Source organism: Dipteris shenzhenensis, chromosome 27, assembly GCF_047967505.1.
Source record: "Dipteris shenzhenensis isolate YYH24624 ecotype China chromosome 27, Dip_SZ_1.0, whole genome shotgun sequence".
NCBI lineage: Eukaryota > Viridiplantae > Streptophyta > Polypodiopsida > Gleicheniales > Dipteridaceae > Dipteris > Dipteris shenzhenensis.
In genome coordinates this window covers 2,257,314-2,282,624 of record NC_141622.1, presented here as the reverse complement: position 1 = coordinate 2,282,624, position 25,311 = coordinate 2,257,314, and the positions used below count along the sequence as shown (strand labels likewise).

Here is a 25,311-nt window from a genome sequence, read left to right as displayed (position 1 = left end):
CTCGCTGGTCTAGGTAGGAAGGACATGGGTCAACATCCCATAACTATCTCTGAAGAGGCAGTAGAAACACCCTCAAATCTCATAGTAAACAGGACACCTGAAGATGAAGTGCTCCTTTGTCTCAACCTCCTGCATGTCACAGTGTGCATATGCACCTCTCCCTGGATAACAACTCTGCTTGGTCGCTCTCGATACGGGGATGGAGAAGAAAGAGAGACAAAGGACGTAAAGCTGGAGGAGAGCACCAAGGCAGAGGGATGGTGGAGAGGACTTAGGTTAATTGAGATTTTGCCCTTGTAACACTTACGTGAATGGAGTTAATTTTTATGTGAGAAAGAAGTACTAAATCAAGAAGCCATTATCGAGCCATTCTGCATTGGAAATCTTCATCGCAATTGGCACCAGAACACTTTATCCTCTGAATTTGGTACTTAATCTGAAAGGAATGTCTAGCCTAGAGAGCATGTGTCTTAGATCATTGTATCTTAGTACAGAAACCATCCTACCACGTCGTTTTTCATCGAGTCACATGAGAATCTTATAAAAGACACATGAGTCTGTCACAATCGAGAAGAAAGACCAGAACACCACAAAAATTCATTAAGCTTGGAAAACATGATCACAGGAAAAAGGGAAGAGAAAGGATGCGATCTTGCAAGGTTTATTACAGCCCAGGTCTCCCAAAGGTATGTTAGCAACCGTTCAGTGCATTCATTGTGCAAAACGCTCATAGCCATGTGTAATGCAACATCATAGCAGGTGACTGTCAAAATTACAACTGTAGATGCTTAGTTGTATTTAACACACATGGTTGCCACATAATCAGAGAGTTCAATGGCTTCAGGAGTCCTAGATTACTGGACCAAAGCGCATTTACTACATAATGTGAAGGGAGTTTTAGCAGCAGACAGCATGCATCTTTGAGCATTTGATCTTGGTTTAGGATAAGATCAGCATATGTTGTTCAAACATGATACTGGGAAAAAAGAGGAGAAGAAACACAAGCTTGCAAGTTTATTATCAGCGCAAACCTCGCTAGGGTATGCAGAGCCAATGTGAGCACTGACTAGTAGATAGACAATGATTTATTTCTCACCCCTCTAAGTTCAGCAGATAATCTAATCTGTAAGGAATATTTAACATCAGTCACCATGCACATCTGAAAGGTAGAAACCACTGTCTCACACATCCGTTTTCCTCAAAGTGAGATGCACACTCCATTACGAAAAGGGGAGTTAGAAATCACTCTTTGAAAAATAATCAACCTGCTTTTCCTAGATCAAGTATGCACATATACAGCACAGCATGCAAGATACCAACTCGGGTTCATTTACAAATTAAAAAACAAACAACTTTACTCCAGCTGCTGCCAACGTTATCAAACTACAAATAGGGAAAAAAGATCACGTGTAAAATATTATGTCTCACAAAAACGGTCCTGCAGATCCTGAAAATAAAGTTTGAGGGAGAACCAGATATGGATATTCCTTGGCATCAGTCCACACCTCAACAGAGTTGATGTGTGCATGAGGTAACTTGATTGTGCAACCAGCTTGTTCCACTAAAGACTCTGAAATTATCCAATCCTACACATCAAAGGAAATGGAGTGTCAGGAATCAGCACCGCTAAAGAATACACTACAAGCATGCTTCGTTTGCGAAGGCGAGCTATAGGCAGCTCACAAATGAAGCAGTCATGTCAAAAATAATGGCTATTAATCTGGAAAGGATGTTTAAAAAGTTCTAGAACAGTTCTTTGAGAAACGGTCACAACTTGGCCAGACTTACCTCCGACACTAACATCTAGAAATAGGCAGCCAGGGCTGCATCTTGGAATACACAATCCTGATTTCTATTTCTCTATGGTCTCATAAATTATACTGGGTCTCCTGTTGAAACGAACAATATCGTATCTCTACAACCTCTCCCCCCTTGAAGCCAAGGCTGCCTCTATCACACATGCCCTATGGACTGCCGTACACCAATCCTTCCCTTGAACACTCAAATTCACCGACTAACCACCCATAGTAACTCCCCAAAAAGGTCAGCATTGCAAGAATTTCAAAAATATGCAACATAAGATCCTTAGGCACAGGAGCTCCTTTCTGCTAGACAAATCGGAACAGAGTACTAACGGTTGATCCACTGAAGAAGGGCTTTCAGTGCCAAGAGCATGAATGGGTTTCATTTAGTTTCTCTAGAAATAACGACAACTTTTGTTCAAACTAGACAGGAAAAAGTCATCTTCACCCATCACAGATCCAACTCCAGGGTCAAGCATGCCCCCACATTGTATCAAATCCCAATCAGCCAGCCCAAAATCTCTCCATGATTCCTAGACCCAGTTCACTCTTTACTTTTGACGAGCGAATATGCAAGATGCCATACTGAAGGCACAATGGACAAGCCAAAGGCCATAAAGGGCTCTGAACCAAAATCTTCACATGGCTGGTAGAAGTTGGCTCCCATTCATGAACAAGCTCTTTGATGCCGTGATTTGCTCTAGTTTCTCTAACCCTGGACAGAAGTTAGGTTTAGGGTTAGTTAGTTAGTCTAGGTTAGGTTAGTCTTATGTACGAGTTAAACGGTCAAGTTAGGTTACCTTAGGTCAATGTCCTAACTCTCTTATCAGTCTTTAGGTTAGGAGTCCTAAGTGTCCTAGGTGACGTAGGGCCCCCCCCCCCCCCAAAAAAAAAAAAAAACTCAGAATCTTCTAGCCTCTTTTAGGGGCTTTCCACAACCCTATTTTGGCTTATTCATACAGCCGGGATTTGATATCCATTTCTCCTCTCTCCAGAGCCAATCACCATGCCACCGAAGCATGCCCCTCGTGATATATTGCATGACAGTAATGAGGCAACTCAGTATGAGCAAGTGCCTACCACAGTGGTTGCATCCACTAGTGGTATAAAGGTTCCTTCCACTCAGCCTCCCTCTCTTGCATCCCGGGAAGCGTAGGCAGCGCAGACACAGGTTTTGGATGCCCTTTCCTCTATGCTCCAGGGTGCTTTCTGCCAGATAGGACAGGAGTTCAGCCAGCAGCTTACCACAGCCATGGCTATGCAGGATACTGCTCTTGCCCAGATGGGACAGCAGATTGGTCAACAAATCACACTGCCATTGCTATGCAGGATAAGGGTAAGCAGCCCGCACCCCAGCAAGGGGACCACTCAGACAGTCAGGATGTTTTGTCTGCTCCACGCAGGGGTTTTATGGCAGATGCCCATAGTGCCTATGAGCATCAATCTTCTGGACCATTGCATGTACCCCAGCATGGGGTTATCAGGACTTAGATGATGCATTTTCTGTGCCATAGAGCACCTTCTTGTAGGATGTCAAGCCATCTTTTGGCTCACAGCTTTCTGCATCTATGTAGGCTGAGCTTACACACACAAGAATTATGCAGCCAAGGATATCAATGACAAACTCACGATGCATAAGTTCAAAGGGGACACTCGCACACCTAATGAGCTAGGAGTGGCTTACAAAGTTGGAAGATTATTTCCACTTCAACCCCAAGCAACATGAGGATCGCATAATCTTTGCGGATATGCACGTGCAAGACTATGCACATATTTGGTGGCGTTATACGAGGGACTCGCCTCAGAGGCCAACCACATGGAAAGAGTTCAAGGAGTTGATGATCACCACATTGGTATCCCTGCTCATACTGGAGCAATATCTGGCTGAATTCTATGCATTATCGTAGACCGGTATTGTCCAAGAATACTTGCAGCGTTTTTGGAGACTTTCCATGTTTGTACAGGACGTGTCTCCGACTCCTGAGAGAGGGAAGTTGCTGCGTTTCATCCAGGGATTGAGTCCTTCACTCGCTACACATGTGAAGGCACATAACCCTCTCCTTGTTCTATTTGCATTTGACCTTTGTCAAAGGATTGCATGGTAGGGTAGTAGTTATTCCCTTCAAACAGTTGAGCATGCAGCCCAATTGGCAAAGGTATTTGAGCCCAAATATGCTAGCAAGTATAAGATGACAGCGGGCAGCACATATGGGAATGCAAATCAGGCTGAGAAGAAGAATAGGGTGACTGATTGGCATGAAAGAAAATCAGCAGCAGCACCATTTCCGAGGTTTCCCACTGTTACAAGCAGCAAGATGCCATATGCTAAGCCATACATGTCATTTGATGCTAAGCCAGGAGCTAAGCCAAGTGTTGGAAATGAAAAATCAGAATTTAAACAACACACCAGGGCTATCATGGACAGCATAAAGCGGGCAAACTTATGCTTTAAGTGTGGTGAGAAGTGGACTCCTGAGCATCGGAAAGTTTGCAAAATGCGTAATAGTGGTACTGCAAAACTCAGCATGATTATTGAGATATCGAATGATGAGGATTTTTATGAATGCTTCTGAGACATTGGATGCCACTCATGATGATTCAGAGGGTGCACAGGTCGTGGAAGAAGAGCTCCAGATGTTGGACCCATGAAGGGGGCTGATTTCCCCTTTGATCCCAATGGTGCTAATGAACATAATATGCATGATATACAATCCGATGACACTCAGCCCACATGTAACATGCGAGGCCGTTGGCCTAAAGTCTTTCATGTGGAGCATCAAGCTGGTATTCCTTTTCTTGCGCGAGAGGATGCAAATGGAAATGCTCCTGTGGACGAGAAGGAGATCTATTGGGATGCGCAGCAAACAATTTATGCTCTCATGCATTTATGGGTGCCAAAAGTGCTGAAACTATCAGTTTAAAAGGATAGATTAATTGCAGGACTGTTCACATGCTTGTGGACAGCGGTAGCACTCATAGTTTCATCAATTCTAAGACCTTACAGAAGGTGGGACTGATTGCTACTGAGATTGATCATGGGCTGAGAGTAGAGGCGACAACTGGACAGTATTTGGTCAGTAAATTTTGTTGCCAAGTGCCAAGAGATCCTCAACAAATTCATAATCCTCAGAGAGCTTGATCCTTGCATCTTAATAGATGCTGTCCTAGGCTGCGATTGGCTGAAATCTTTGGGTAAATCAGCATGGATTTAAATGCCCTATCACTCAGCTTTGTCCACAAGGGTAGAATTGTAGCATTGCATGGCATTGCCACTCCTAAATTGCAGGTCATTTCAGCAAGGCAGTTGGCCAGAGAGCTCAGGAAGGAGCATACCCTCTACGCATTGAATGTGTCAGTATCTCAGGGGGGTAGCGTTCCCCCGTGTTGAGGATTGTGATATGCAGCAGTTGCTATCAGACTTTGCTGATGTATTTGCTGATATGCCATCCCAATTGCCTCCCAAGAGGGATGTGGATCATGCCATTGTTCTAGAGCCTGGCAGTAAGCCCATAAACAAAGCCCCATACTATCTAAGGTTGAGCGGGAGAAGTGGCAGTACAGGTGCGGGAATTGCTTGAGAAGAACTTCATCTCTCCTAGCACTTCTCCTTTTGCCTCTCTGGTGCTTCTGGTGAAGAAGAAGGATGGATCATACTGCATGTGCATTGATTACCTGTTGGATGAACTCAAGGGTGCTCAGTTTTTCACAAAGATAGATTTGAGGTCTGGTTACCATCAAATCAGGGTGAAAGGAGATGAGCACAAGACAGCCTTCTGCACAAAACAAGGCTTGTATGAATTCAAGGTGATGCCTCTTGGATTGACTAATGCACAGGCCACCTTCCAGGCACTGAAGAACAAGATATTGCATCCACTTCTTTTCAGAAGCATGCTAGTTTTCTTTGATGATATCCTCATTTACAGCAAGGATAGACAAGAGTACATTAAGCATGTGAAGCAAGTGCTGCAAATTTTGAGGATGCATCAGCTTTATGCAAAAGTCAGCAAATGTACTTTTATGGCAAAGAAGGTTGATCAAAAAAGTTCTTGAGGCCTAGCTGCCAATAGGAAAACATCGAAAGGATATTTCACCATTGATGCATATAAAGCTTGCAAATCTCCAATCAAAGAGTCATTTCTATGAACTTTCCTAGCTTCCCTAACATGCTCTTGAAAACGGACAAAAGCAATACAACAAGTCTGACCTACATAAACCATACTACAACTATGAATATTGTAGATAGCATAGATTACTTGGGAGGTATGAATAGGACTGAGGGGTTGAGGGCTGTAAGATGTTTGCTCCTAAGACATTTTAATTTATTGAGAATCCTTATATTGTTATTTGTATAATGCGTATTAACCAATATCGACTTGAAATTATATATATATCTAGAAGAATCCAAGACCAAACTCATCCTCTAAAATTAGAACACATGGTGCACTTTCAATCCCAAGATAAATTTGATCTAGATAAGAAATCATCTCTATACGGGTTTCTCTCCTGGCTAGGAGCAAAACAATGTGTGGAAGAGTCAAAAGAGCGTACCTCATGAGAGTTGAGATTTATAGAAGTCTTGTTTAAATTTTCAATAGTCATGACAGTGTTTAAGGCCCACGCCCGCCGCCCGAGGGTGACAACACCAAGGTTAGAAAGGGCAAACTCACCACGGCCGAGAAATGGGGCCCTAGAGACGTTGCTCAATACACTTGAGAGATCATCAACCATAGCGTGCAATCAAGAATCCCTACTTAGTTACTCCTCACATCAAGAACCTTTCAAGAAATTGCACACGAAGCCCTTGGTTCAAGAAGGACCCAAAGAAGCACAAAGTACATCAACAAGAAAGGTAGGGAACAAAAAAGAAGACAAAAAAGGAACTAAAGAAAAGCTTAGGAACCCAAGAATAACAACACACATCCAAATAAGAAACTCAGCTAGACTAGAGAAAGCATCAACTAACTAAACAAAAAAGGAGGGTAAGAGAATAACAAAGGGCAAAAATCATTGAAGAAGTTAAAACAAAATAAGCAAAAAAAAAGAGAGACTCCGCAAGCATAGTCAATGAACATAATCAAGAACTCACAAACAAATTCGATAAGAATCTTAAAACGCTGCCTTATTGTTTTGTGGGGTTCTATTGATGGTAAGTTATACTTGTCTTCCTCATGTGAAGCTAAGTACAGGGCAGCTTTCACAGCGACAATTGAATGTGTTTGGTTGTGTCGTTTGTTTGTTGATCTTCATCTCTCATTGGAGGGTCCTTCTCCGATTCTCACTGATAGTCAGTGCGCTATAGCTGTGGCAAAGAATCTTGTGTTTCATGCTCGCACGAAGCACATGGAGGTTCATTATCATTATGTCAGAGAGAAGTTGCATGTAGGGGAGATCAATATGATCTATGTGTCAACACATGACAATGTTGCAGACATCTTCACTAAAGCACTTCCACGTGAGCAGTTTGAGGCATTTCCCAGTGCCCTGAACTTATCTCCCTTTGGTGATTGATCGCTTCCTTGTACATCATCACATTGGCACTGTAGGGGGGTGTTAGAATTATTGACATATTCTAGGCAGTGACCAATGTAATCCATAAGTGAGTTAGGGGCACTTTTTCCTTACTAGAGGTTTTCTCTCCTAACCACAGTTAGTGGGTTAGTGTGGTTTTGTCACTTAGACAAAACCACCTCCACTCTTGTATCTTTCCATCTTATCTATCACCTCTACTCTTGTATCTTTCCATCTTATCTATTGCATACTCTACGTTTTGCTCTCCAACTCTCTTGCATCCTGCTTGTCTGCTCGTCTCTCACTGTTAGAAAAGACCCAACAGAGGGTACACGCAGCGGAAGACTGATAGTAATGCCCAGGAGCTCACACAGTGTGCGGTGTGGGTGTGGAATCACAAACTTCTTTACTTATGTGCATTCAATAGGTGTGCAGACTCATCAATAGACAATGAACCAAACTAGATAGAGAAACCACCAAATAATATATTTCCGTCCACAACTATGGACACAATACAAGAGAGACAGATCCACAGTCCCACCAATGGTGTGGTCCTCTGATCTTACCACAAAGTCCTCCTCCTATCTGCTGGCTATCTCTAGACTAGAGTCCGTGTGCTCCACCTCGAGCGTAAGTAAACTTTCTGTCTAGAATGATCCTCTCCACCTTGCTGTCTGGAAACCAGCCTAGATGGGCAGCCTCCAGGCTAAGTCTGCAGCCCTGCTAGCACCTCTCTATCCTCCTGAATGTAGGTCCAGAGGGTGGCTGCCTGCTGCTCCTTTCTGCTCTGGAATTGCTGCTGCAAGTGATGATGAAATGAGGCCTGAATGGCCTCCTTATATAGGCCCCAAGGGGGCTGGTAAAAACCGACCAGCCTGGTCCAGCCCTATAAGGCACACAACCCAGGGCTTTCTGGCCCAAACTTCCAGGGCCCTTTGGCCCTCCTTTCAAGGCATATATCCAGCCTATAAAAGGCCTGTTTCCTGCCCACTGACAGCCACTTTTCCTGCTGCAGATCTGGGCCTGCACTCCCTGCAATGTCTGTGCCTCTGCCAGACCCTCTTCCCGGCCACGTGCCCTGCGCCGTACGGGTTCCTTGTGCTCGCTACTGCTTCGCCTTTTGCTACTGCAGATCCATCCTAGCTCCAGGTACCCACCATCTCTTTGATTCTTGCCCACATGACATCCAATCAGATGCCCATGTGACAGACACTCAAACCCTAGGTTCTTCCCCCCCCCCATGCTCTCCTCATTTGGGGGCTTACAGATGGGGAGGTGACCTTTCCAACACCCCCTCTCACCGACACATCTCGGCCCAATGCCAACACGTCGATGAAAATGCTCCAGTAACTCCCTGGTCGTAGTCCTTTGAAACCTTTCGGTGTCGAAATCTTTTCCTGGCTTTGCATCCAGTGGCTCCTGCTCCACCAGGTCCGGTTCCGCTTCCGCACACCATCCTGGTACACAGGTCCATCTCTGGTAGCACCTCCTGGTACCACCTCCTTCAGTCGCATTCCCGCCTCTGAACTCGAGCAACCCAGCCGTCACGATCTTCCAGTCGTCCCCCTCATAATGAGTGAACAACCTAGAGTCTTCGAGGCACCATGCTCTGAGGGTCTGTTTCAACCCGTCCTTCCTCTGGCAAGGTCTGCAACCAATGAATATTTCCAGATAACCTGGACCATGAACTCTCGCTGAGTTCTCAAGCAGGTACTCTTTTAGCTTCAGTACTCTTTGTCCACCACCTTCTAGCAATCTGCGTCCGAGATTTGAAGAAGCACAAATACTTCCCCTTTTGCCTTCGAAGAGGCCAATTCCTTCCACTCTCTTATAACCTGAGACAAATGAAGAGCAGAATCTCTCCACAGCATGCTATAAAGGCTCAAATGCAGAATATCAAATACATACCAGACTGTTGTACTGCATGAATGTTCGCTCTCAAAGTAAAACCTGTACCTCAATGAGGCACTCGCCAAGATCCTGTGTAATCCTGTACTGTCCCCTTTTGAACTCCACCATCCATCTGACCATGAGACCCCAGGGCTTTCCATGGAATCCACCCTCGTGTCAGTGTCAACAGCTACACACCTGGAAGGTACCAAGCGCTCCATACTGTCCTTCACCTTCACAAAGGCATCTGACTCCTCGTCGACCCACATCTCTATGTCAGACATCCTTACTGTGACTTCTGGATCAACATATCTGACCTCGGTAACACTCGGTGATGTCACCAGGAACAATTCTTTGATTACCACATTTGCTTTGGTTTTTCCCTCTGAATCTGAGTCAGACTCCTTTTTCAGATCCGCCTTTTTCTTTCTGCAATCCTTTGCAAAATGTCCGGGCGTATCACAATAGAAGCACTTCTTCTTCTTTCTCTTCGAAGTCCCCTCGTCGTCAGAGTCATCTTTATTGGACTTGCCACCGTTAGGCTTGCCCTTTCCTTTGCCAACAGAATCCTTTGCCAGCATCGCCTTGTCGTCTTTGTCCTCGTTGTAGAGCTTCTCCCAAGCTTCCTCCTGTAGCAATAAGGGACACAACTCCTCAAATGTCAGAGGTTTGGTCCTCTGTCCTGCTGTCACAGCCGTAACAAAGCTCTTGAAACTCCGAGGCAATCTCCTCAGTACCATCAAGGCCAAATGGCATGAGTCTGTCTTCTGACCAATTGCTGCCAGCTGATCCCCCACCACCTTGACCTTCGTCAAATGGCTATGTACCGTATCGCCTTCTTCCATATCAAGATTGTAGAGTTGATGCTGAAGAAGCACAATGCGGGAGGTATTGTCTGTCTCGTATAGATCCTTCAGGGTGGCCCACGCCTCTACTGACGTCTCGGCCAGCTGGATATGCGGAAGAACAGAGTCCGCCGTAGTCCCTATGATTATTGCCAGGGCATGGGCATCTCTTTCTTCCCAAGCTTCAAGCTTCTCTCTGTCTACTGCCATGAGTACCTTCCCTTTACTGTCCACCAAGTCTTCCGGCTTCGACTCCTCTCCCGTGGTCAGCTTCCACAACTTCCGAGCCACTAAATGACTCCAGATCTTCACTTTCTAGATCGGGTAATTAGTCCCATCTAGGTTCCCAGCCTCTACAAAATTAGGGATAGTGAAAGAGAGAAAACTGGAGGAGGAGGAAGGGAAAGCAGGGGCTGAAGAGGCTGTAGATGGCGACATCTCTGCTGTATATACCACACAGCAAAGTCAACCAAACTCAAATTCAGTAAACCAGAACTTTAAACACACCTGATTGAACCTGAGTCACCCTCCTTCTCGCAAGGGCACAATCCTCCAGTCGTGGAAGTTGATTCCCTAGAGCTTCTGAATCAGGGTCGTCCTTCAACAAGGTCCCTGCCTTCAGGCTCCCACACCTGTGAGCCTCCTACTTGGGCTCTGATACCATGTTAGAAAAGACCCAACAGAGGGTACACGCAGCGGAAGACTGATAGTAATGCCCAGGAGCTCACACAGTGTGCGGTGTGGGTGTGGAATCACAAACTTCTTTACTTATGTGCATTCAATAGGTGTGCAGACTCATCAATAGACAATGAACCAAACTAGATAGAGAAACCACCAAATAATATATTTCCGTCCACAACTATGGACACAATACAAGAGAGACAGATCCAGAGTCCCACCAATGGTGTGGTCCTCTGATCTTACCACAAAGTCCTCCTCCTATCTGCTGGCTATCTCTAGACTAGAGTCCGCGTGCTCCACCTCGAGCGTTAAGTAAACTTTCTGTCTAGAATGATCCTCTCCACCTTGCTGTCTGGAAACCAGCCTAGATGGGCAGCCTCCTGGCTAAGTCGGCAGCCCTGCTAGCACCTCTCTATCCTCCTGAATGTAGGTCCCGAAGGTAGCTGCCTGCTGCTCCTTTCTGCTCTGGAATTGCTGCTGCAAGTGATGATGAAATGAGGCCTGAATGGCCTCCTTATATAGGCCCCAAGGGGGCTGGTAAAAACCGACCAGCCTGGTACAGACTGGCCGACCAGACTGGCTGACCAGTCTGTGGCTGGTCCAGCCCTATAAGGCACACAACCCAGGGCTTTCTGGCCCAAACTTCCAGGGCCCTTTGGCCCTCCTTTCAAGGCATATATCCAGCCTATAAAAGGCCTGTTTCCTGCCCACTGACAGCCACTTTTCCTGCTGCAGATCTGGGCCTGCACTCCCTGCAATGTCTGTGCCTCTGCCAGGCCCTCTTCCCGGCCACGTGTCCTGCGCCGTACGGGTTCCTTGTGCTGGCTACTGCTTCGCCTTTTGCTACTGCAGATCCATCCTAGCTCCAGGTACCCACCATCTCTTTGATTCTTGCCCACATGACATCCAATCAGATGCCCATGTGACAGACACTCAAACCCTAGGTTCACCCCCCCCCCATGCTCTCCTCATTTGGGGGCTTACAGATGGGGAGGTGACCTTTCCAACACTCACAACATCAACTATGCAACCTTTGCCCAAAAAGAAACAATTACCACTTGTGGACTGCCTAGTGTCATAGTCTCCAGCCCAATCTCAGTCACTATAAGCATGCATCTGCAAGTCACTCCCCCTGGGAAACATCAAGCCATAAGACTTTGTGCCTTGCAAGTAACGAAAGATGCGTTTTACAGCCTACCAATGTGTTGTCTTTGGGCTGTGCATATACCTGCCCACCTAAGATACTGCATTGTGAATATCGGGCCGTGTATTGCACAAATAAATGAGGCGCCTGGATATAAAGTGTGGCATCCACTCATTCACCTGCATCATACATAGTAAGCTTCAGCCCTGGCTCCATGGGAGTGGTTGTAGGCTTACAATCTTACATGTTGAATCAATCTAAGAGCTTTTGCACATACTTGGATTCAAACATAAGGATGCCACACTTGTCTTGTATGAACTAGATCCCCAAACAGAAATTTAACATGCCCAAATCTGTCATGTCAAATTCAGCTTTCAATTCAGCCTTGAAATCTGCAATTATTTCCTCATTTGACCCTATGAGCAGCATGTCATCTACATAAAGAATGATGACTAAAATATCCCCCCCATCCTTCTTGATGTAGAGGGTGTTCTCAATTGGACTATTATGCAACCCGTTGCTAACCAAGAAGGCATCAATCTTGGCATACCATGCACGTGCGGCTTGTTTCAGCGCATATAAATCTTTATTCAGCTTGCAAACTTGATGTGCATTGCCCGAAAGTTCAAAGCCAAGAGGTTGTTTGACATAAACCTCTTCCTCCAAGTCCCCATTAAGGAAAGCTGTTTTTATGCCCAACTGATGAACATTCCAAACGAAAGTTGCAGCCATTGCAATAACTGATCTTTTAGTTGTCATCCGGGGATGTAGGAGCAAAAGTCTCCTCATAATCTATGCCCTTTTTCTGAGCATATCCTTTAGCAACCAGCCGTGCCTTGTACCGATCAATAGACCCATCTGGCTTCCTTTCACTTTGAAAACCCATTTGATACCAATGGCATGTTTTCCTGATGGCAAATCCACAACCTCCCAAGTCTGATTTTTCTCAATGAATTCATTGTGCATGGCATTCATCCAGTGCACATTATTCTTGGCTTCTTCGAAAGTATCATGTTCTTCCTCGTCTAGAAGAGTACTTGTATAAGCTGATTCAACGGAAAGAGCCCCCCTTTCGTGCCTTGCTGCACTACGAGTCCTACCAGGCAAAGGTGCCTCAAGTCTACTCTCCCTAAGAGTTTGTAGCAGCCAGTTTGGAACTGTTTTTGCTGCATGTATCTCTTGAATCTCTTGCCTCACAACATCATCCACTACCTGGGGAGGAACAAAATCAGCAAGTGGCTGAATTTGGGCATTTGGAACAAGGAGGCTGCTGTAAATGCTGATTTTCAGCATGAGTATCAGCCAGGGAACCGAAGGCAATGAAAAGGAACCCCTCAAAAACATCATCTGAAGAAGCTGGAATAGTGAATTCAGCATGTGTATAAAAAGATTACATCTCTACTCACAAAAATCTTGCATGTGGAAAGCTTGTAGAGACGATAGCCTTTGCTTTCTGCACTATACCCAACAAAGATACACTTCAGCGCCTTATCTGACAACTTATGTTGAAACTCCACAAGCATGTGGGCATATGCAACACATCCAAAGACACGAAAGTGATCCACTGAAGGCTCTCTCCCATGCCAAGCCTCGTAGGGAGTGATTGTCTTCAAAGCCTTTGTGGGAGCCCGATTCAAAACATAATTGGCACACATGAGCCTTTCGAGCCAGAATCTGTGAGCCAACTTCTTGCTAGTGAGCATCCATCTCGATGAGAGTTCTATTTTTCCGCTCAGCTTTGCCATTTTGCTGAGGGGTAAGCCTCACTGTAAGCTGATATGTAATGCCTTTCTCCTTCAAAAATGCCTCAAATTCATGAGACATATACTCCCCCCCTCTGTCAGTGCGAAGTGTCTGCACCTTGAGTCCTCTCTCATTTTCAACCTTGGCCACAAAGTGTTAAAAATGCATAAACACATCTGATTTCTTCTTCAAGCCATAGACCCAAAAGCAGGTGTCCTCATGGGACCACAGACATCACTATGTATGAACTGTAATTTCCGAACAACTCGTACTACACCATCCTTTTTTAAGGGAAATCAATGCATCTTACCGACGATGCACCCTTCACCTTTTCTGTTCTTGAGCGGGAGGCACCAAAGCAGCAGCTGCTGCACCTAACACTTCTCCTGCACCTTGTGCTTGACCTCTACCCCTTCCTCCACCTTGTTGAGGAGTGACAGGTGCAACCACAATCTTAAGTCATGTCTCATCTCCGTTGACATAATCCCATAGGTGTTTGCCAACTAAGATATTGCGAACCATAAAACTCCATAAGGAGTAGTTGGTACCATCCAACTTATCCTCCTGTGTGAGGACACCAAAAACTTGATTGGGGTTCTGAGCCATACCTACCATATAAAACAAAAAATGCAGCAAATCTTACAAGTGAAATCCCTTCCTGGGATCAAAGATGCACAACCAAAGTCTGCCCAAAATGGCAGGTTGTTGTCACAACCTATCAAAGGCTTAAAATGCACCAGAATGCTCTCCAAATGCTCAAACTCTGCAAAATCTGTCTGCAATGTGACTCAATCGAAGTCCAAAATTGCCTGCAAAACTTCCAATTTTTCTATCCACTGCCAAATTGCATCCAAAATGCAAAAGCCCCAAATTTTTGTGAGAAATTGCAACTGAAAGAGGGCAAATAGACTGAAACCCCCAAATTTTGCAATTGTTTGCAAAAGCTCAAAATTTCTACAAAAGCCCCAAATTTTTAAAGCAAATTCTGCAAACTGATTGCAATGTCTACAAAAAACAAAATGCCTCAAATGCACTCTGTAACTGTCACATGCAAATGTTACATACAAATGGAACTGCAGATTCGAGGCAAAATGGCGACTCTGAGGGCATCTGAGTGCACAGGGAGCTGAATGGGACAGCCAAAGCTGCTGACACAGTCCATACACAGTACGGAACTGTACAGACACAGCCCGTACACCGTACGGAAATATACGACGCAGGACAAGACCACCTGTGCAAAAATGTGGGAGTTGTACAACACTGACAGGATCACCTGTACGGTGCTAGTAGGACCTGTACGGTGCACGGACGACGATGGGCAGAGCATACGGACGAACTGGTTGGCCGCACACATGCGAACAACTTTGTACGGACTAGAACCTCGAGCTACTGCAGGCAACCTATGGGAGCTTCTCCTGGAGCTGATCCACGAGCTGAATGGGAGCTGGTCCTTGACGACGGGCTACGGGAGCTATTCACACTAACTTTGCTCAAACACCAAATGTGAGAGACGAGCAGACAAGCAGGATGCGCGAGAGTTGGAGAGCAAAACATAGAGTATGGAATAGATAAGATGGGAAGATACAAGAGTGGATGTGGTTTTGTTTAAGTGACTTTTACCACACTAACCCACTAACTGTGGTTAGGGGGAAAAAACCTCTAGTGAGGGCAAAGTGTCCCTAACTCACTTATGGATTACATTGGTCACTGCCTAGAATATGTCAATAATTCTAGCAGATGCTCCTAAACTCTCCAAGCATGTGCAAGCTCTCGTATGTTGATATGCCTAAGCTCTCGATTACCCCAACTCTCACTGCAACACTCCAAAGCCTGTCCTTCACTCAAGGTTCCCATCTCAAAGCACTCCTCTCAACGCCTCCATGCTTATTGACTCAAGTTCTCTTTCTATGTGATGATACATCATAAATGATATAACACGTTCCCGTGCAGGCATGCAGCATGGACATGTGGCAGCCTCTAGCTGCTCCAACATGGAGAGTGCAACTAAGGTCCTGGAAATACATTGTACGTTCTAGGTTCAAATCTTACTTTGCGAAGAAATAGTGAGTAGTCACCCAAACTTGTCGCACAGCAATGCGTGGCGATCAATATGTAGGTACCACTCAATAAACACACACAGTATCAGGCGGAATTAAATGTTCTTCGCATAAACCTGACTTCGCCGCCATGATATGTCCGCTTCCATCAGAGGGTTCATGTCAAACCTTGATTAGGCCCATCTTGGATTCTCCTATTAAATTGGGACAGGGACCCTTGCTTAAAAAAGGAAATACCGAGAGCTTGAAAGGACCAATCTCTAGAGTCCATTGCCCGGTGAGTGCTGCAAGGATTTGGGTGTTAAGGAGGTGCCGATTTAAGTGTCATCTAGGAAGCTCGGCAAATCTTATTTGGGAGGACAACCGATGCGCAGGTCCAACATAGAGAGACTCGAAAGATTGGATCGGATTCTACATCCATGTTTTCCGTTAAGATTCAAGCCAAGTACGAACTGTATGGGCGGTGAACCACTTTGCTAGGAGCATGACGGGGCTTAGGTTCTTCGTATGTTTGTTGCCAGTCTCATGAGAGCAATAACTGTTGACGCACAACACTACCGTACCTGATCTGGAGTCAGCACCCTCCTATAACTAGATTTTCTGCCTGTTTACCTTCCTAGTACAATTCCGATGCCACGGGGTCAGCCTTAATGCCACTCGCGAAAATAACAGCAACAAAGTATGAATATATCGACTTACAGGATTCTCTCAGTCTTCGTAGACTCGACATTCGTCCGTCTCCGGGTTGTCTTTGCAGAAAATTTCCAATGGATCGCTCGCTACCTTGGCTTTCGCACGCTGGTCAGCCACGGCGGCGCTAATCTCCTCCACTTCATCCCAAGCGACAGCGCATTCCTCGGAAGCATCATTTCCGGCGCAAACCTCTTTAGCCTCGGAAATGCTGACCTCCAATTTCTTGTTGAGCCCCTCGTCTTTGGTGGGAACGGTGGGGTTGGAGAGGGCAAAGACTGTGGAAAAGGGACGACGGCAAGAGCAGGTAAAGGTGAGAGAGGGGGATGGAAAGCGAGGGAGTCTGGTTTGGGAGAACGCAAGGGAGGAGGTGAGGGGGAAAAGGCAAGGTGAGGGTGGAGCTGGGGCGGCTGCGGCTGCGGCTGCTACAGCCGTGTGAAGGAGGAGCGCCATGGCGATGGCGATGGCGATGGCGATGAGGGCAAAGATAAACGATGAAGACAAGAGAGAATGATTTGGCAATAAAGGTCAGAATGATTACGGCGGGAAGTTTCCCTTTTCTGTGAAGCCACATCTATAATTGTAAGCCCTTGATGTTGGATTGATTGATCTAAGGCTTAGAATTTTCCAAAAAGCATACAAGGCTTTTCTCATTCAATCCTTCGGTCTCGCTTTTCTCATTCAGTCCTTCAAGAGACTCGTGTCATGCCTTCGCTTGACCCTCTAAAGAGAGGATGTCTGGTGCAACACTTCTCCAACTGAATCACCTAGAACCCAAATACCTTGCTGTAAAGTCTAGTGTGCTCCCTTGAAGCAAGGGCGCACCACAGCTCTGCCAAATTGCAATTCATAGCGGCTTCAACTTTCTTTAAACTACACAAGCTACATGGAAAAAGCAGCTCAAATTGACATGGAGTTCATAGAGAATGAATCGAAGAAGAGAGGGCAGCTCATGTTTATACTTAAGCTCAATAAATTGGTGAACCTAGTTGTGAAGCCTAAGAAACTTGAAGAGAGGATATTCAGTTTCACATCAAGAGATTCAAAACGAAGGCAACTAAGGAAGCAAACAACACTTTAGATCTTTCAAGGCACTTGTTGCATACTGCTAGGAGAATCTCATCCAAGTGAGTTCATTGAGGCCAAAAGAAGAACTACATACTTTGTTATCGGTGGAGAGCAGGGCACAAATGTTCTACCGCTTGGGCAACGTTCTTCAGTCAATGATAGCGATGGTCACGACATGAGAGCTCATGAAAGAGAGTTGGGAAGAAACTACTATGCTAGTGCATGAAGCAATCAAGTGCATTAGCACCAAATCAATGTGAGATATCATGAAATGGCTAGAGGTGAGTAACATGGGCTAGCACATAAGTGTAACAAGGGCATTCAAGAGATGACGGTGCCAACCTGACATAGCCTTGGCATGTGAAGCTTTGGAGAGCCTCGCGATGACCTAATGCTATGCTCTCACAAGCTAGAAATCTCAACTTACTACAATGTTCAAACTCCCATTTTCCCAAGGTTGCAGATGCATGTAACACTGGGTAAGTGGAGAGTGAGAATGTTATGTGCTCTACTTCGGACTTCTTCAAATAATAGTTGTCTTTTTGTCATATCTGTGCACAGTCTACTAAACAATTTGAGAATGTTCGAATCATCCTGCTCAAGGACACACGCAAATCCTATCAGGCTCACATTGGCGATACTGTCTCTAAGATCAAAGAAATCGCCAAAAGACAACGAGAATTTGAATTTCTCCTGGCGCGCTACTTGTAATGGTTTTACCTGCATTCGACTACAATTATGACTATTAACATTCAAGTAATATGCAAGTATATTTTCCATTTACAAGACTTATCCTCAATGCTAATATTCTCAGCGTTTATTTTCTCAATGTTATCTCGGCACCCAAGGAAGGGCCCGTTCCCTCAGAGTATAACTCTTTGGGGAAGGAAGCGCACCACCTCCCCGCCCACACTATGTGTGGTTATAATAATTATATATTATATATTATAATATAAGTATTTTGAATTCATTGTCCATTCAAAATTGCTTGTTTTCGATCTGAATTCTTACATCATTCCTCTCTTTTAATGCATGTTATCAATGCGAGGGAGAAAGGAAATCCAAGATGGATGCAAGATCGAAGGATGACAACACCTTTATTCATATGGTTGTAGTTTGATCGTGTGAATCCAGGGGAAGAGTAATTGATCGAGCGATGGCGTCTGGCAAGCATGATCCGCCATATTTTGGATGCGTAGGCGCAACTCTAGTGATGCAGGGATGAATAAGGCTTATGCCTAATTTTTGATATTACAAAAGCTTATGTACATATTTGAATTTTGGAATATTAGTGGCTTGGCTAAGTGTATAAACTAAAGTTAGAAAAGGCTTTATTTTTAGAAAAAAAAAAAACAACTATTCTAGAAGGTGGATGGGCTTTTTGTAAAAGGGTGCATGGAGGAAAGCACAGAGGCTTTTGTATGATTTTTGCTCGGAAGCTTTTTGAGAAATATACATAAATACATAGGAGGTAGAAGGAGAGCACCACTCCTATGGGGGGAGATTGTACCCAACACGCTTGTTTTGTCTCTTCCGTTTGTGAGTTTTGAGAGTTTGTGCGTAATTTCAAAGAGTGTTGTTGTGTTTCTCAAGGATTTACAGGTTCCGTGAGCGTTTCTTATCACAGTGGTATCAAAGCCAAGGTTTTGTCATCCATAGCACAGGAAGCACATGCACCCGGCATCCTCGAATAAGAAATCGCAGCATGCATCAGATTGCAGACACTGTGCACAAGAGTGCAACAAAGTTCGAAGCGACAGAAGCGAACAATGTAGAATGGCTTGTAGGCAAGAAAACGTGCGGCAAAGGGAAAAAAATCACAGCAAAGGAAGTCGGTCATACGTAGACAGGTCGAAGTGTGTGAACGCACACCCACGCCTTAGCTCCTCCAAGCGTACGACCAAGGCATAGTCCTTGGCATACCTGGCACTGAAGGCACCGTTGGCTGTGCACGAGGAAGCCTTGGGAGATTGCTCTTTAAACTTCCCGGGAGGTCCCCCATCCCGGTTCTGTTCTAGCTCAAGTCCCCTTAACAATTGGTGACTATCCACTAGATTAAGTCACTTTATTGCTCTATTCTTTGAAGTTCCTAGTCATAAAGATATCCAAGGCAAAAGTGAAAACAAGGGAGCAACCCAACGGATTTTGGAAGAGGAGAATCTCAAAAGCAAGTGTTCACAAGAGCAGAAGGCAGTCTACAAGTGCTATTCGGACATGAGCTTTGCTTAATACCTTGCAACGTGGATCCACTTGTTGGAATCGTGTGAGTTCGAGAGCCCACAGAGATACTATTCGACAAATAGCCGCTTTCAAAACTTGAGATAAGTATTGTGTTTGTGTGTATTTCCTTTCATAGTGATTTCTTCTTTGCATCGTGCACATACTTAACTATGTCCGGAAGGCGTATTCCATCAGAGATAGGTTATCCTGAAGATCTACATCATGATGAGGATGTGGAAAATGATCACCATCGATCAAGAAGAAGTTCAACACCGATGACAAATATCTTTCCTCTCTACTTCAATTGCAAACCATTGAGAAAGTGTCCTGAAAGGAGCAATGTCGTACCTTTGTTGAGGGTTTACGTCCTACTATTCGTGCTGATGTACGTATGCTTCGACCATCTACAACTTTTGATGCTATGGATTTGGCATTAGAGTCAGAAAGAAAGCAGGGAAGAAGCTTTGCTACTCACACCCCTTGAGCAAAGAAGCATACTTCATACTTCAAGTAGGAGGGTGTAAGTGGTAAAGTTGGTAGATATAATGGTAAGTCTAATTGAAAACTTGCTAAGTCACGTATTAATCAAAGAACCAAAGAACTTGTCACATGTTACCAATGCAAAGAGAAGGGACACTACTCTTATGAATGTCCAAAGAATCCACTTGCTACACACAAGACAGGTACCCAAGCAAAGAATGCTACCAACAACAATGGAGGCAATGGAGGGAGAACCAATGGACGTACCAACGGTAATAGTCAGTGCAACAACTCCGTAGGGATCAACTAAATTGATGATGGATCCCATGATAAATCTTTCAAGCAAGAGGGCAAGGATGAGGACGACACTGAAGATACCGACTACACCCCTTCATGTAAGTGTTAATCAGATAAAAGTGCATCTTATTTTCGTACTTCTTTGTTACATATGACTACACTATTGCACGAAAAGGAATAGTGTCTTATTTGATGATGGAAGCACCCATGATTTCATTTCGCAACGTTTAGTTGAAAAGTTAGGGCTCGCAACCATCAAAACAAAATATAAAGTCAAATCAGCTTTTCAAGGATCAAATTATAATTGTTTGCAAATGGTTAAGGATCTTGAGGTGACTTTAGGGCCATTAGTTGAGAGCTATGATTTCTTAGTCACTCCTTTGCATGAGCAAGATCTCATTCTAGGGATGCCTTGGCGCATCGATCATGATGCCAAACCTGATTATCTTGAACGTACCATTACTGTGACTCAAGGCATTGAGACTATGACTCTAGAATGCGATAAGAATCTTCCCTCTTGGCCTATATTGTCACATACCCAAGCTAAAAGAGCTTTGCGCAAATGTGAGAAGACATATCTGTTATGGTCAATAAGATTGAAGCTAGTCCTGAGACTAGAAAACTAAGTAAGAGACTTTGGATCCTTTTCTAGCTACCTATGATGACTACTTTATGGAAGACTTACCCCCTGGCCTACCTCAATCTAGACCTGAGGATCATAAGATTGACCTTATTCTAGGTAGTGCACCACCATGTAAATCACCATATAGGCACAATCCTACTGAGCAGCAAGAGATTCAATCCCAAATGGAAGATCTTTTGGCTAGAGGCCTAATTCGACCTAGTAGCTCACCATTTGGGACACCTGTTCTTCTTGTCAATAAGAAAAATGAATTCTGAATGTGCATCGATTATCGTTCCTTAAATAAAATCATAGTGAAAAATTGATACCCCATTTCGAGAGTTGATGATCTACTCGACAAGTTAAAAGGATCCACAATCTTTAGCAAGATCGATCTTAAGTCAGGATATCATCGCCCGATATTTTCTCAAGACTGCTTTTAGAACCCAAACTGGTCACTATGAATTTCTTGTTATGCCTTTTGGATTGACCAATGCACTTGCCACATTTAGTCGGATGATGAATCGTATCTTTCTACCCTATCAAGACTTTGTGGTAGTTTTCTTTGATGATATCATGATTTATAGCAAGAGTCTACAGGAACATGAGAAACACTTGGATCTTGTTTTCTCTCTCTTACATGAAAACCCGAAGAAAAGTTCTTTTTTCCAGCCTGAAATTGAATATCTTGGACACATTGTTTCAGCTAAAGGCATTCGAGTAGATCCCAAGAAGGTAGAAGTGATAGTAAACTGGCCACAGTTTAAAGATATCCATGAGTTACGATCTTTTCTAGGTCTGTAGTTTCTATCGCAGATTTGTTAGAAACTTTGCACACAAGGCACATCCATTGACCGAACTACTGCGTAAGTCTCGTGCTTTCTCTTGGGGTGAGCAGCACACTTAATCTTTTCAATGACTTAAGGGTGCAATGACGCACACACCAGTTTCGACCATGCTGGACTTTACGAGACCCTTCTTTGTCATGGTTACTGATGCTAGTGGACAGGGTTTTAGGGCTGTGCTCATGCAAGATAACCATCCAATTGCATTCGAGTCACGTAAATGAAAACCAACAGAGCTAAACTATTCCACGTATGATAAAGAATTACTTCCTATAGTGCATGCCCTTAAACTCTAGAAACACTCTCTTATGGGTTCAGAGTTACTCATTAAGACTGATCACCAGAGTCTTAGACATCTCCTGACTCAGCCGGTGATCTCGGATCGACACATTAAATGAGTTGCCTTTATTGACAGCTTTAAACCGATGATCCAATATCAACCAGGCAAAGACAATGTAGTTGCCGATGCATTGAGCCGTCGACCTAGCATAAATAATATCTCAATCATCGAGGGAGACCCTTTTGAGCCTATGAAGGTGGACTATCCTACTGATTGAAACTTTTCAGAAATTTGGCATAAGATTAAGCAAGCTAATAGCACCCCTATGGCCTCGTATTCCATTCATAATGACTATCTATTCTACGAAAAGCGCTTGTGTCATTGCATCATTTCGACACTTGGTACTAGAAAGAGGTACATTAGCCACCCTACATGGGACATAGAGGCATCGCTGCTACGTATCAAACTGTAATTCAAGATTTTTTCTGGCCTAAGCTTAAAGTTGATGTTGCAACTTTTGTTGCACAATGTCTTATTTGTCAAAAAGTCAAGAGCTACAAGGGCAAATATCAAGGTTTACTTATGCCTTTACCAATTCCTAATGGCCCATGGGAGCAGATTTCTATGGACTTTATTACTGGATTTCCTACGACTAGCTCAGGTTTTGATATGATTTGGACTATCATTGATAGATTTAGCAAGCAGGCTTACTTTATTCCTTGCAAGACCTTGACCATAGTTCAGCCTGCTCATTTGTTCATCAAGCACATCTTTATACACCATGGCCTTCCAAAAGTAATCATGTCAGACTGGGATAGTAAATTTTGTAGTAACTTCTTGACCGCACTCTTTAACAATCTTGGTACGAAGTTAGATTTTTCCACTTCTTTTCATCCCGAGTCTAATGGCCAAACTGAGGTCACACCAAATACTATTTGTGACATGTTACGTGCTTACGTGTCTGGTCAGCCAGGAAAATGGGACAAATTTATACACATATTACAATTTGCCTATAACAACACTAAGCACTCTACTGCAGGCAAATCTCCATTCCAAATTGTCTATGAAAAGACCATTCCTACTCCATTGACCCGCCTTAAGCACCAAGTAGAGGTTGCTAATCAATTTACTGAAGATTTCTCTAGCATTTTGGCTACTGTCAAAAAGAATATCAAGCATGCTCAAGCTGTGTATACTACACGTGCAAACAAGGGTAGAAAGAAAGTTGTATTTGCTAAAGGTAACCTAGTCATGTTACGTATTGAGAAGCGCAGACTTAAGAGTATTGAGACACACCCTGTAGTTAAGTTTGCCCCTAAATCCTATGGTCCCTTTAAAGTTTTGGAGTGCATTAATGACTGCCTATCGGCTCGAATTACCATCCGATTGGAAAATTCATAATTCTTTTCATGTGCACCTCCTGAAACCTTTCCATGGAGACCTACCAGTTCAACCTATTTTAGATGATGCAATGTTGCTTCAAGGAGAGACCCAGCTCTTAGAGCCAGACCATATCATTGATCAACAAATCACTCAAATGAGATGTGGAAACTCATATCCTATTTATCTTCTTACATTTAAGAACCACCCCATTGAGGATGCTAAGTGGATGCCCAAGCGATATTTTCGCTAGTATCCTGATTTATTGACTAATTTTTTGTCCCGCAATTGAGGGCAATTGTGATTTAAAGCAAGAGGGATGTTATGAGAATTGGAATTATCCCATTAATTTAATCCTTCAGTATTTAGTTTAGTGAGATCCAGGATTTTTGTCGCGCAGTTGATGCATGTGTGCTCATTGTTTCATAGTGATACATGTGTGCTCCTACATGGTTGGATATACGTCTGTGCCTGTATGAGTGTGTAGCATTATGTGCACCACTTATGCGATGATAGTATGTGTAGCATGTGTGCACCATCCATACAATTTTATTCATGTGTAGCATCAGGTGCACCATGAGATGGCATGTGTCGCATGTGTGCCCCATTCATCTGTGATTTATTGATTTTGCATTGCTATAATACTGAAAAATTGATTGATTGTGGTGATTAATTCCAAGGATATCTTATGCTTGAAATATTTCATTACTATTGATCGTGTGAATCCAGGGGAAGAGTAATTGATCGGGTGATGGCATCTGGCAAGCATGATCCGCCATATTTTGGGCGCGTAGGTGCAACTCCAGTGATGCGGGGATGAATAAGGCTTATGCCTAATTTTTTATATTACAAAAGCTTATGTACATATTTAAAATTTGGAATATTAGTGGCTTGGCTAAGTGTATAAACTAAAGTTAAAAAAAGCTTTATTTTTAGAAAAAAAAGCCAGCTATTCTAGAAGGTGGATGGGCTTTTTGTAAAAGGGTGCACGGAGGAAAGCACAAAGGCTTTTGTATGATTTTTGCTGGAAAGCTTTTTGAGAAATATACATAAATACATAGGAGGTGGAAGGAGAGTACCACTCCTATGGTGGGAGATTGTACCCAGCACGCTTGTTCTGTCTCTTCCATTTGTGAGTTTTGAGAGTTTGTGCATATTTTTGAAGAGTGTTGCTGTGTTTTTCAAGGATTTACAGGTTCTGTGAGCGTTTCCCATCACAATTACCTTGTTCATGTATTTGTTGGACTTCAAGTTCCAAAATATGGCCATCACGAAATCAATAATATATCACCACCCCTGACATTTGCAGGAGGATCGGGTCCCAACGGACACAGTGTCACGTCTCATGTTCATATTTTTACTGATTCACTTTTTTCCTTTAAAATTTTAACAAAATGCTAGGATTCAGGTTCAATTTCAAGTAAGTATTTATATGCTCCATGACAGAAAGGCTGCTTGCCCGCAAATCTAGTTTTAAGGATTTGTCACTTCTTATCTCATTCCCCCATCAAAAGAGTCACTTGATTCCTCACACAACCAGCGAAGCAGTGCATCTCACAAAGTTGGGCATTTGGCCGCTTGAGCTAGCTGCTTGCATTCGAAGTCCTACTACTTTGAAGGCTATTGCTCCATTTCGGCTAAAGTGCTCCCTCGAAGCGCGTTTCGTGCTTAGCTCACAATTTATCCCGTCTATCTATCTGCCCTTTAGATGCCTCAGGCTAGATGCGCATATGACCCTCGTGGTATCAGGCTAATGGTA

The 25,311-nt window shown here is 43.9% G+C and overlaps 1 protein-coding gene across 2 annotated transcripts; it reads right to left on the bottom strand.

The window, feature by feature from the left end:
- Window positions 1–1,337: 1,337 nt before the first annotated feature.
- Window positions 1,338–16,860, bottom strand: LOC147883729 (calvin cycle protein CP12-3, chloroplastic-like). Of its 2 annotated transcripts, none has more exons than XM_087398552.1 (2): window positions 16,347–16,860; window positions 1,338–1,568 (listed from the first exon to the last, which is right to left on the bottom strand). In XM_087398552.1, the coding sequence occupies exon 1, from the start codon at window positions 16,811–16,813 to the stop codon at window positions 16,379–16,381; it is 435 nt and encodes a 144-aa protein (XP_087254678.1). In that variant the 5' UTR covers window positions 16,814–16,860; the 3' UTR covers window positions 1,338–1,568; window positions 16,347–16,378. The 2 variants fall into 2 exon arrangements, with proteins under 2 accessions (XP_087254678.1, XP_087254677.1); XM_087398551.1 differs by having other exon boundaries at window positions 1,338–1,586; window positions 16,370–16,860.
- Between the last annotated feature and the right edge of the window lie 8,451 nt (window positions 16,861–25,311).

What these genes read in the sequence shown, in the direction of transcription:
- LOC147883729 (XM_087398552.1), bottom strand. Translation starts at nt 16,813, where the DNA reads ATGGCGCTCCTCCTTCACACGGCTGTAGCAGCCGCAGCCGCAGCCGCC.